We start from the raw sequence: 13,634 nt of genomic DNA on the forward strand, positions 1-13,634 counted from the left end.
CCTTCTCTTCCTCTAACAGATGATATTCTCAAATCATCCTCTTCCCCTCTTCTGCTGGAATATTCAACTTCTCCCTATCAACTTGGCTCCATTTGTGATTCCATTTAGGGTTTTCATGACAAAGATACTGGAGTGGTTTACCATTTTCTTCTTCAGCTCATTTCACAGATAAGGAAACTGAGACAAACAGGTTGACTTGCCTAGGCACAACACTAGTAAGCATCTAGAACTCAGGAAGATGAATCTAGCCCTGGTACTCTATCTACTATACCACCTTGCTGGCCTTTTTTACCAGTAGGGATAGTTTATAAATACCAAAAAAAAAAAAAAAAAAAAAAACCAAACCTCACAACCTGATGCAATTTCAAATGGTTGGACTATGAATTCTAGTTAGTCAGGGTATAACCTTTAAGGAGTGTCTGGTTATGATCTCATATTTCACACATTTTTAAAAGCAGGAAACAATGAAAAAGTAACTTATCCATGATAAATTTTTTAACTGTTCAGTCAATTGGCTTGATATTTCCAAATATCCAGACATTTAGTATTGTATAAACAAAATAGAAAGAGTCTGAATTTTTTCTTTTTTTCTATTTTAGACCAGATGTTTTGTAACCATCCAGATACAGCCACCAAGAATAGTTTTCAACAGTTAATACTATGCTCTATTTGGTATAAAAATACTCACATTTCAACAAATTCAATTATTTATTACCATCTCCATTTAGATGTTTCTCAATTATGCTCAATGATTGCATCATCTCCCCTTTTATCTAAGTCACTCTTTTCTCTAATTATTTAATTGTTCTTCTCTTTTCCCCCCACTTTCCCCCTTTCATCTTTATTTTCCTCTCCTATCAATCCCCAGTGGAAATCTTTCAGGAATCTCAGTTTGGTGAGGTGAAAGTTCATCTTTCTATTCAGTCCTTATCAGATTATACCCATTAATTTTCCATCTATAGCACTTTCAAATCATGGGTAGTATTTCCCTTGATTTTTTCATTTATATGGAATCTCCTCCCCTCAAACTCATGTATTTACATGCAATAATAGATATTTACTGAACACTTAAAAAAAAAAAACAGACTTTTGATTTCATAGCTGTAGAGAACTCCTAATGAAGAAATTTCTTAACTAATGCAGATTAGCAATAACTCTGAAATTTATAGTCTTAGAGAGTTACTTGGGGGCATTGAGAGGTTGTGTTAGAAAAAGTTAGACTTTTTCTCCAGTCCTCCAGGTGAGATTGATAGAGCCCATGAGTTGGAGTCAGAAAGAACTAAGTTCAAAATCTGTAACAGACACTTAATATGTGTGATTTTGAACAAATCATTTAACCTTTTTTTGCTTCAATTTCCTCTCTGCAAAATGGGAATAATAAGAGTACTTATTTTCAAGGAGGAAATGTGAGCATCAAATGTGAATAATTAAAAAGAGTTTTGCAAACTTTAATACTACAGAAATGCTAACTATTTTTATTATTATTATCACTGTTTCTTACTTTATGACTAATTATCTACTGACTCTGCAATATTGCTTACTTGATACATAAAGTCTTACAGTTTGTAAAGCACTTTATATACATTATTTCGTCTGATCCTTATAACAGCTTTGAGATTATTACTCCCAGCGTTATTATTTCTACAATTTAAACAATAATGAACAGTTATTCTTGAAAAGAACTCGACAATTAACTGTCATATTTCTCCTTTCACTATCTCTGTGATTTTCTCACCCAAAGCACTACACTGTAGGGACAACCCCTTCTCCCCACCTTCCATATGTATTATGTTCCTCTAACTGAATATAAGTTCTTTGAAGGCAGGGACTTTTTTGTTTTTTATTTTTGTTTTACCATCCCTTAGTAGGGATGGAACATAGGAAATTGTTAATAAATTATTTTAATTCATCCATTTATCCTCCCATTTATTCAACACTATGCTGCATACCATAAATAAAACATAGTAAAAAGATTTTCAAAAAAAGATTTTCAAAGATCAAGTTTCAAAGAACTTATGTATTGTTGGCATTGTATTAATATTTGAAGGGCCTTAAAATAATCTTCTTATAAATCCATACAATAATTAGAGAGCAACACTATGTGATCAGATGCAAAAGTTGTAGTATATATAAACACTATAGAATAGAGGAACAGAGATGGATCAGTATAGACTAAGAATTTGAGGAATTTTATATGGAAGACATGGAGAGGTTTCAGAAAGCTAGAAGGGAGGAAATAGAATCCCCTATTCTTATGTATAGAATGTTATAACTAGAAAGGTCCTTAGAGAATATCTAATCCAATTCCCTCATATAAGAAATAAGGAAATGAAAGCCTAGAGAAGTGAGTGACCCTTATTAGAACCAGAAATCATTTATCTAATCCAGAAAAAGTCCATACTGAGCCTCAGACAGAGAAAATAACATGACCTAAGGCAAAGAGGTGGGACAGAACAAACATGAAACAATGAAGAGATTAACCCTACTTGAAAGGAGAATTCCTGTGGAGAAATAGAGGGACTTAAGGTTGGCTAAGTAAATGTGGCTGTTTCAGAATGACCTTTGAATACTGGGAGAAAAAAAAAAGGCACTTGATGTAATAGTCAGTGAGGAGCCACTAAGCGTTCTGGATCACTGGAATGATCTAATGAAAATGTAATATAGAGGAAATAATTTTGTGAAACAAGGTTCACTTTTGTCTCCTTTTCTTTGCAGCATGCGCTTGATGCAGACAATGCTGGAGTCAGTCCCATAGGAAATTCTTCCAACAACAGCAGTCACTGGGATCTTGGAAGTGCCTTTTTCTTTGCTGGGACAGTCATCACCACTATAGGTACTCCTTCTTTTGATTTTTTGATTAAAATTACTACTGATACAAGTGACAGGCTCATAAAAAGCTTGGTCACCTTCACACCCAAAGTTTCAAAGTTTCACATGAAAACATAAAGCCTCCAGAGTCACCCAAGATATTCAATAAACTTATGTATTGTTGGCATTATATTAATATTTAAAGGGTCTTAAAAATAATCTACTTATAAATCCCTACAATAATTAGAAAGTAATATTATGTGATCAGATGCAAAAGTTGTAGTATAGATAAACACTATAGAATAGAGGAACAGAGATGAATCAACATAGACTAAGAATTTAGTCTATATTCTAACAATACTCAAATATGGAGTTTGACTCAAAAATGGCATATCTGTGAAAGAAAAAAGAATGTACAGAGACATGATCTGTGATTTCATCAGTGCAAAGTTCCCATTGTGGGAACCCCTTCCACCAATGTCTTTTTTTTTTCTTTTTTTCTTTTTTGTCAGAAGGCAATTTGTTGAATTAAGTAACTTGTTCAAGATCATATAGCTAGCAAATGTCATAAGCAGAATTTGAATCCAATTTTTCCTAACTAAAAGTCTAGCATTTTATTCACATTCACAATACCTCCCAAAATGCATGTGAGTATATATATACATATATATGCATGGTGTATATGTGTATTCATCAAAAAAGAAAAATTATGTGAATTACAAGCTCATACTTCAATTTTTTGCAAATCTGATGCGGCCTATGTTCAAACTTATTCTTTGGCTGTAGAGTCTTCTAGTAAAAGTTAAACATAGAACAAAAGAGATCTACTTTTTAGAACAATGAACTGGAAAACATACAATATTGACCACCTACTATGTGTTAAACATTGTGCTAAGAACTGAGGATACAAAGAAAAGCAAAAAATATCCCTGCTGTAGTGGAGCTTATAATCTAATGGGGAGATAATGGGCAACTATGTACAAGCAAGCTATGTATATAGGATAACTTTGAAAATCAACTGGGGGAGGGGGTATGTAGCTAGGTGGTGCAGTGGAGGGAGCCCCAGTGCAGAAGTCAGGAGGACCTGAGTTCAAATCTGATCTTAGACACTTAACACTTCCTAGCTGTGTAACCCTGGGCAAGTCACTTAACCTCAATTGCCTCAGCAAAAAGAAAAAAGAAAAAAAAAAAAGAAAACCAACAGAAGGAAGACAGTAGAATTAAGAGGGGTTGGGAAAGATTTGGAAGGGACTGACAAAAGAGTATAGTGAGTAATAATTACAGTAATGATAATAGCTTATTCTTGTAAAATGCTTTACTGTTTATTAGATACTTAGGGAATGACCAAACAAATTACTGAGTATTAATAGAATAGAATATTATTTCACTGCAGAAAAAAATGTAAACTGATGTTGAATGAAGTGAGCAGAACAAGAGAACATTGTACCCAGTAACACCAAGAATATGTGATGATCAACTATGATAAATTTAGCTCTTCTCAGCAATGCAGTGATCAGGACAATTCCAATAGACTTGGGATGAAAAATGCCATCTGCTTTCAGAGAGAACTATGGAGATTGAATGTGGATTGAAGCATAATATTTTCACCTTTTTTGTTTGTTTGCTTTTTTTTCTTATAGTTATTTCCCCTTTTGGTCTGATTTTCTTGCACAGCATGACATATGTAGAAATATGTTTAGAAGGATTATAAATGTTTAAACTATATTATATTGTTCTCTTGGGGCTGGAGATGTCGGGGACAGAGGGAGAAAAAATTTGGAATACAAAATTCTACAGGAATGAATGTTGAAAACTATATATGTATTTGGAAAAATAAAATACTATTGAGAAAAATTAAAAAGGATTCAGGATACAATATGAAATGAGTACAGGATCATGATACTAGAACTGAAAGCAACCTCAGAGGCTATCTAGTCCAATCTCATAATTTCATAGATTTATAGGAAATTAAAGCCAATCCAAAATCCCACAGCTAGTAAAACATTTGAAGAGGGAATCTGAACATGTCTTCTTACTCCAGAGTGAATGATCTTTCCATGTACCATAATGAGTACAACTTTGAAAAGGAAAATCTTAAAAGACTTAAGAAATCTGAGCAACAACCACCTTGACCCTAGAAGACTCATGTTAAAGCATGATTTCTACGTCTTGATGGAGAGGTGATGGAGGCAATAGGAGTTTACATTTTCAGACAAAACCAATATGTAAAGACTTATTTTGTTTGACGATGTCAACTTGTTACAAAAGAAGAAAAAGAAGGAAGAAATAGTATAGTAATGTCAAAAAAGAAGAAAAAAATGACATTTGTGAAATATTTAAAGAAAATGGAAAGAAGAGATCAGAGAGAAGTTTAGAAATCAACAAATAAGTGAGACAGGTCAGGAACTAATATGTTGAATTGAGTATATATTTTCATTTGTATATAGTAATATTCACAATTTCATGTATAATTTTTCTGTTCTTTATATATAGAAATGTTTGTGTTCCTTGGAGTTTGTCACATTCATAATTACAACAAATACAATTTTTAAAAAGTGTTTTCTTTATAGTTATCTCTGGCAAGACATTTTTCAGTACCTACTTTGTTCCATGTCTGAGAAATATTATCTTATTTGATCCTCACAATTAGATAAGTGCTTTTATTATCCATGTTGTACAGCTGAGGAAATGTAATTTGCCCAGAATCACATAGCTAATAACCATTTAAGAACAGATATGAACTCAGTTATTCCTGACTCCATGCCCAGCACTTTAGTTACTATGTCTCCCAGCTACTTCCAAGAAAGAAGGAATAAACAATCATTCAGACTCTGAGATTTTGGTTGAATTTAAAATCTTGAATCCCTTGAAGAGAAGGATAGATCATTGTTCATTTTATGTTCCATATGTACCCCGAATGTTGAAATACTTCACACTATACCAACAGCAGAGGCTGTCATTCACTATTAGTCAAGAGATGTTCTGTATATCACCTCTGACACTTTTCCTTTCATTAACTAATGGAGTCACTGTTGGATTTCTTGTTAGCCTAGAGACTCAAAATTAAGTTCTTCTGTGTGTGAATTATATGTTTCTGAGTCTTGTGGGAAAAGCCTTGAAGGATTTATTTAGTAAGGTTAAAACTGTTTCTGCAAGTCAAGTTAAGAACTTTATTTGCCACAATTAGAAGACATGGTGATTTTGATATGGGCATAGAGGGAAAAAAAATACTCTTCTTCCTTAGAAAGCATCTTGTTCCCTATAGATTATGATGGCAGTTTATTGATTAGTTAAAATCCAAGGTGAAGTCCAAGAGTTGTGGAAAGCTGCCCAGAAGGAATTATAAAATATCTTCGGGAGTTCAAATGGAAATAAAACTTTATGTCATCCTGCAGTTCACACTGCAGGGACTCATCCCTGACACAATATGGAAAGTTGCAAAAAATTTAGAGGATCTTTGAATTCTCTTTCCCTAATCACATTCTTGAAAAACATTTGACATTGATAGATAGGACTTAGCTTCTATCTGATGCTAGACTTTTTATTTTTGACTGTAGAATTTTAAAAAGTAAATAGATTAACTCTCCATTTATCAGATAGGAACTTTCGGAAACTTCAGCTACCTGAAAGACATGAACCTGGAAATAAGCATAGAAATTTGAATAGTGAGGAAAAACCGATGTCAACAAAATCCATTCATTTAAATGAAAGAAAAGGAGGAGATCATATCCTAATTAATAAACTGCAGCTGATCAACTGAGTTGAAGACAATCTGAGCATCTTGTTAGTTATTACCTTCTCTTCCTCTTAGCCTCCTGCCCTTCATAAAGCATGGTTAGGATGTCACTTTGCTGTTGGTAACTGGTGGAGAAGGAGTGAGTGGTTATAATAATAGAATGTCAATCAGTTTTTGAATGAACATGGGAACAGAACAAGAAGAATGTTTATTGTCCATAGGATCTGAGTGTGATGATGTTCTGTTTTTGTGCCTGTGTTTCTATATGGGTTCCTGACAATTTTGTGGGTGTCCTTGTCTCTAAATCTCTGGAAAGACTGAAGGCTCTCGCAGAGACAAATCACCCCCAGCCTATATGATTAGCTCCTATGTGTCTAGTACTGATAATAATAAAGCCATGATATGGTACAATTTTGAGCTTCTGGTAGTTTCTCTGAGGATAAATAAAACACCAGGACTAGGGGTAAGACACCAGAAATGAAATTCTCACTTATCTGTGAGAATAAATGGCTCTGTGAGATTTAGGAGTGTTTTAAAAATTGAACAGATTTGACATAGTTAGCATAGCAAGCAACAGTAAGGTCATTAGGGAATGGGGAGCTAGTTTGGAGACAGGAGGCTCCATTTTCAAATACTACCTCTGCCATACTAACTATGTGACATATTAGCAAGTAATTTAACTTCTTAGTGTCCTAAGCAACTCTTAACTGTGTCTATCTATATGTTACAAATGAGTTTTGAAATGTATTAATGGAGAAAATTTTCACAAGTTTTCCTACATAAATGAAATCACAGTTTGAGATTAAAAGAATCTCTAAAATACTATAGACACACACCCAATTACATTAAATTGTGATATCTAGTTTCCTCAAGCACCATAATTAGATCCCTGAGTTACCAAGAAAAATGTATTGTTTATTAAGTCGGGAAGTTTCAACTCAAAGTCGTAGTGCAGTTTTAAGCTTTAATAACTTAGGATAACAATCCTAATACATTGCAAAACATTAATTATGAAGTGTATAGTAATTGTATAATAATGTCTCATTCATCTTTGTATGTTCTAAGCATTTAATGCAATGTTGTGCAGCCAGTTAACATTGAGTTGAATTGAAACAGAAATGAATTGTTTTGGCCTTAGTGGATCTTATGTGAATTTAATTTTTATTCAAGTAGCTTATCTCTCTTTCTGTCTCTCTAAAATGTCCATTATTTATTTTTAACAGTCTTATTTATTTTTGAGTTCTAAATTCTTTCCCTCCTGCTTACTTCATCCTTACCCACTGAGAAGGCAAACAATATAATAACAATTATACATATGAAATCATGCAAAACATATTTCTACATTATAAAAAAATCAAGAAAAATAAGTGAAAAAATTATAATTCAATTTTCACTCAGAGTTCGTTATTTGTTTTTTGGGAGGTGGATGGTATTTTTCATCATTAGACCATTGGAATTGTCTTGGTTCATTGCATTGAACAGAATAGCTAAGTCTTTCAGATTTGATCATCATTCCAATTTTGCTATCACTATTTACAATCTCCTAGTTATGCTTATTTCACTTTGCATCAATTCATATAGGTCTTCCTAAGTTTTTCTGAAATCATCTTTCTAATCATTTCTTATATCACAATACTATTCTATTACAATCATATGCCATAATTTGTTCACTCATTCTCCAGTTGATGGGTATCCCCTCAATGTCCAATCCTTTGTCACATATAAAGAGCTGCTATATATATTTTTGTACATGTGACTCCTTTTCCCTTTTTTATGATCTTTTTGGGAAGTATACCTAGTAATGGTATTTGCTGAATCAAAGATGATGCACAGTTTATAGCCCTTTAGATGTAATTCCAAATTGTTTTCCAAAATAGATAGACCAGTTCACAACTCAACCAACAATTCATTAGTGTAATTATTTTTCCCATCCTTTCAACACTTGTCTTTTCTGATTGGTGTAAGAGAGTACCTCAGAATTGTTTTAATTTGTTTTTCTCTAATGCTTAGTGATTTAGAGCATTTTTTCATATGATTATAGACATTTTTGATTTCTTCTTTTGAAAATTGCCTGTTTATATTCCTTGACAATTTATCAATTGGGGAAGGGTTCTTATGTTTATAAATTTGACTCAGTTCCCTATATGATTAAGAAAAGATAATTTTATCAGAGAAACTTGCTGTAAAATATTTTGATGTTACTTTATTATTAACATTTTGTCAAAAGTTTCCCTGATACTATCTTTTAGTTGTCTGTTTTTGATTTTGTTTTTTTCTGAGGTCATACTACCTTTGCCCTTTTAACTTCAGTTGAAGCATATTAGATTCTGTTATATAGTTCTTATAGTTCTCTCTGTGTGTTTTTCTGTTTCAAGTATGCCTCTTGTAAATAGTTTCTGGTTTCTGATCCATTCTGCTATCCACTTCCATTTTATGGATGGGTTCATTATTGTGGGATGATGACCCCTTCATTTTTGTTTTGTGATCATCCCACAATAATTGACTCACACCCATGCTTTTGCCTATGTGGATTGCTTTTAACTTGCCTAAGAATGATAAAGTTCTCAGTAGTTACATGTATCAGTTTTTTTTTTTAAGGATTTTTCTTCATGTTTACCTTTTTATACTTCTGACATTATGTTTAAATGTCAGATTTTTTTTTTTCTGTTCAGCTCTGGTCTTTTTGTTATAAATGCTTGAGAGTCTTCTATTTCATTAAATATCTATTTCCCCACCAAGGATTATACTTGATTTTGCTGGGTAGGTTATACTAGGTTGTAATTCTAACTCCTTTGCCTTCCAGAATATCATTCCAAGCCGTCCACTCCTTTAACATGGAAGCTGCTAAATCTTTTCTGAACCTGGCTGTGACTCCATGATATTTGAATTGTCTCTTTCTGGCTGCTTGCAATATTTTCTCTTTGACATGGAAGCTCTGGAATTTGGCTATAATATTCCTGAGAGTTTTCATTTTGGGATCTCTTTCAGGAGAAGATTGGTAAATTCTTTCAATTTATATTTTACTTTCTGGATCTAAGATATTGGGGCAATTTACCTTTATGATTTCTTGAAATATGTTGTCTAGGTTCTTTTTTTTAAAAATCTTGCCTTTCAGTCAATCTAACAGTTCTTAAATTATCTTTCCTGGATCTATTTTCCAGGTTAATTGTTTTTCTGATGAGATATTTCACATTTTCTTCTATTTTTCATTCTTCTGACTTTGATTTATTCTTTCTTCATGACTCATGGAGTCATTAATTCTCTACTTGCCCAATTATAATTTTTAAGGAATTATTTTCTTCAATGAGTTATTGTACCTCTTTTTTAACTTGGACAATTTTGCTTTTTAAGGATTTCTTTTCTTCAGTGAAATTTTTGTACTTACTTTTCCCTTTGGCTTATTCTGCTCTTTAAAGATTTGTTTTCTTCAATAAATTTTTGTGTCTCTTTTACCAAACTGTTACTCCTTCATTCATAATTTTCTTGTATTGCTCTCATTTCTTTTCTCAATTTTCCATCAAAAACCCTTATCTTTTTCTTTATCTCACTAATTCTTGTTGGACTTGGGTACATTTAGCAATTTTCTTTGAGGCTTAGCTTATAGCTATTTCCATTTGATATCTTCTTCTGGTTTTGTATTTTAATCTTGCCTGCTACCATAGTAGCTTTTTTGGTCAAGTTCCTTTTGGTTTTTTGTTATTTGCTTCTTTTTCAGTCTATTTCTTGACTTTGAATTTTATATTAAACTTGAGTTCTGTTCTTCTTTGTGTTGGAGACACTGTCCCAAGCTTCAGGCTTTTTTTGTGTGTGGCTATTTTCAGAGGAAGATGGTGTGATCTGAGGAAAGGTGGGTCTTCAAGGTCCCCTGCTAGTGTTGCCACCCTATGTGCTCTGGGCTAGCCCCTCCCTTTGTTATAGATTTCTCTTGCCAACCTCTTAAGTTAGAAAAATGTTTCATCCTGAGTTTTTGTTGGTTTTGCAACTTCAAAATTGTATTTGAAGTATGATTTTAAAGTTGTTTGGAGAGGAATGTTGGAAGAGTTTGGCTAGGTTGATACCTCCAATCTAACCCTAACCCTAACCAATTCATCTTGGTTCCATCTCCACACTAATCAAGTAGTTTTTATTTTTATACTAGTGATACATAGTTCTGAAGTAGATCATAATGCTTATGCTTAGGTGACTAAGACATTTGTTTACTTTTTAGTTTACTCTTTTTGTCATGTTATAATTTGCCATCTTTCTGTATTGAAGTATGGGAACCATAAAGTCAGTAGGTATGTAATTTTTCCAAAATAGAATGTGATTTTATTTGGATTGTGAAATATTTCTTGTAGAATTATCTGTTTTCATGACTTTGTATTGCCCCTTTATATTTATTTTTGATTTTAATCTTAATCAACCAAAAGGTGACTCATTTTAGAATAATAGAAATTCAAGTACTTACTTTGCTGCTCAAAGCAAATGGATAAAACATGCTTTCAGATCAACTTTTAAAGTCAATTCACTTGATAATAAATGAAGGAGAATTCTCACAGACAAAGCTAGGAATCAAAAACAGGTATTCTCGATCCAAATGCAATACTTTCCCCAGTGGATCATAAAGGTACTATACTGTTGGCAGACATGAAAATGATTCTGTTTTTGGCACAAAGTAATTGTGTTATTCCCCCGTTTGATTACAGTATGGGTTTTTTTCAGTGGTAAAAGGTAGTCAGCACTTTCCTTGCTGAAGTGACTTTTAGACATAAATCACTTATCTAGTACATTTGCTTCATAGAAGCAAAATAAAATGACTGGAAAAATTATCATTAATTTTTAAAATTAAGTTTTACACATGTTTTTCTCTATATTTTACAAAAAGGGATTCTTGACAGAATCATAACCAGAAGGGAGGTTACTGTAGTTTGAAACAGGTTACTGAAATTTAGAAGGTGCTGACAATACTTCTGTACTTTCAGAAAGGTAGAAATAATTTATTTTCTCATAATTCTTTAAAAAAAAATTCCAGATATCATATTTCATCAAGGTAGAGATTCACAATCACACCCTTTTCATTGCTCTCTTGGAAATTACCACCTCAGTAATGGTGTCCTTGGCCCTTCACACTTAGGGATCAATATTCTGGGTTACTCTTCATTTCTGCTCATTTACATTTGTTTTAAAAGGTTGTCATCTGAGTCCATATCTAATGCAGCTTTCCCAGAGCATCAAAATCCCTAGTTATAATTCTGATTCTAGAATGAGACACTTATGGTTGGCTCAAATGCAAATGGATAACACATTGCAGAGTTTTTTCAAAGCCACAAAGATAGAAAATCATAATGGATTCTCTCACATTATCCAAATAATCACATAAAAACCAAATTCCTAATTTGTGCTACTCATTTGGAAGTTTGTTTCACAAAGATGGTTACCAGAAAGACAGATAAAACTCAAATGACAAAATTACTCATTCTTCCAGTTCTTCTGGACAAACTTAATTTTGAAGAATTCAGAGAAATTTGGAAAAACTCATAAAAACTGAGGCAGATCAAAGTAAGCAAAATGAGGATGATATTCTCAGTATGATCACAATTGTATAAAAGAAACATTGAAAGATTTCAGGACTGCAATCAATGTAGTGATCAGTGGTGTCATAAAGGAATCAACAGAAGAGTATCACAGCAGAAGAATTATGGACTCTATGGGTAGAATGAGGCAGGCATCTTCAAACATTGCCAAAATGTTGACTTATTCTCTTTAACTCCTTTTTTTTTTAATGTCAGAATTCTAGGTGAGAGATAGTCACTGAGAAATGACAATGATTATTTTTAAAAATTTATTCTTAATTTATGGAACAAAATAAAAATTTCCATAACATGATACCATAAAAAAGATGATTGCTTATGGAACTGTAAATCTACTTTGTATAACTTGTTATTCCTCTCAAATATATAACAAAAATCATCTTATAATTTTTTTCCTCCTCCTGTCTTAGAAATGGTTACTATCAGACATATATATGCATATATGAGTATATATATGAGTAAATATATAAGCATATATGTAAGTAAAATTACTCTCCCTATATTTTTATTTATCATTTCTTTCTTTGGAGACAGATAGCATCTCTTTATGTGTCCTTTATAATTAATTTGGATACTTATTATGGTCAAAATAACTAATTTGCTCAGTGGTTCTTAAAACAATATTACTGTTACTATATACAATGTTCTCTTGATTCTGCTCATTTTACCCTTCATTATTTGGTGCAAGTCTTTCTATGTTTTCTAAAATCATTGAACTCATTATTTTTATAGTATAGTAGTATTCTATCACAATCATAAACCACAACTTTTTTAGTCATTCCCCAACTGATTGATATCTTTACAATTTCCAGTTCTTTGTCACTATAAAGAGAATTTCTATAAACATTTTAGAATATATAGATTCTTTTCCCTTCCCCTCCCCCATTTATCTTTGGCAATAGATCAAGTAATGATATTGCTGAATCAAAGAGTATAAGTTATTTAATAACTCTTTGTGCATAATTCCAGATTTCTCTCCAAAATGATAAAAGGACAATAAAATACTGGCAATACTAGCATGGTATGATGGAAAGTATCCAAGAGTCTAACACTCTGGGTTCAAATTATTCCTCTGATTTTTATTATCTTGTGACTTTTTGTAAATCACCTAACTTCCCTGAGGACCCATCCTACACAATGAGGAGTACTGGATTAGATGATCTCTGAGGTGCTTTCCAGCTTTCTTTCTTTTTCAAAAATGAAATAAACTAGTTTAACATATCTAAAAATGTTCTGCATTCCAAATCCCTCTTTCATCAGCAATACTTTTTTTCCTCACTTCCATTCTATTCCAAATCAACAAATATTGAGTATGATGATACATTAATGGCACTTGTGCTGATTATAAAAATGGATTTGCAGTATTAATCCTTGAGATCACTAATATTAGAACAAAGGGGGAAAATAAAAGATGGAAGTAAGATTTATATAGCACCTACTATGTGAAAAGCATTGTGCTAAATTTCTTATAAATATTGTTATTTGATCCCTACTATGTAAACAGATGAATATTTGGACTT

The 13,634-nt window shown here is 32.4% G+C and overlaps 1 protein-coding gene across 1 annotated transcript in view; it reads left to right on the top strand.

Annotated features, from left to right (window-relative positions):
* KCNK10 (potassium two pore domain channel subfamily K member 10) overlaps window positions 1-13,634 on the top strand; it is a 156,624-nt gene that overhangs the window by 80,392 nt on the left and 62,598 nt on the right. Inside the window, exon 3 of the mRNA XM_051977456.1 lies at window positions 2,716-2,833. Coding sequence (XP_051833416.1) covers window positions 2,716-2,833 — 118 coding nt within the window. The remainder of the gene's footprint in view (window positions 1-2,715; window positions 2,834-13,634) is intronic.

The sequence above is a fragment of the Antechinus flavipes genome, chromosome 2, assembly GCF_016432865.1.
Source record: "Antechinus flavipes isolate AdamAnt ecotype Samford, QLD, Australia chromosome 2, AdamAnt_v2, whole genome shotgun sequence".
Lineage (NCBI taxonomy): Eukaryota > Metazoa > Chordata > Mammalia > Dasyuromorphia > Dasyuridae > Antechinus > Antechinus flavipes.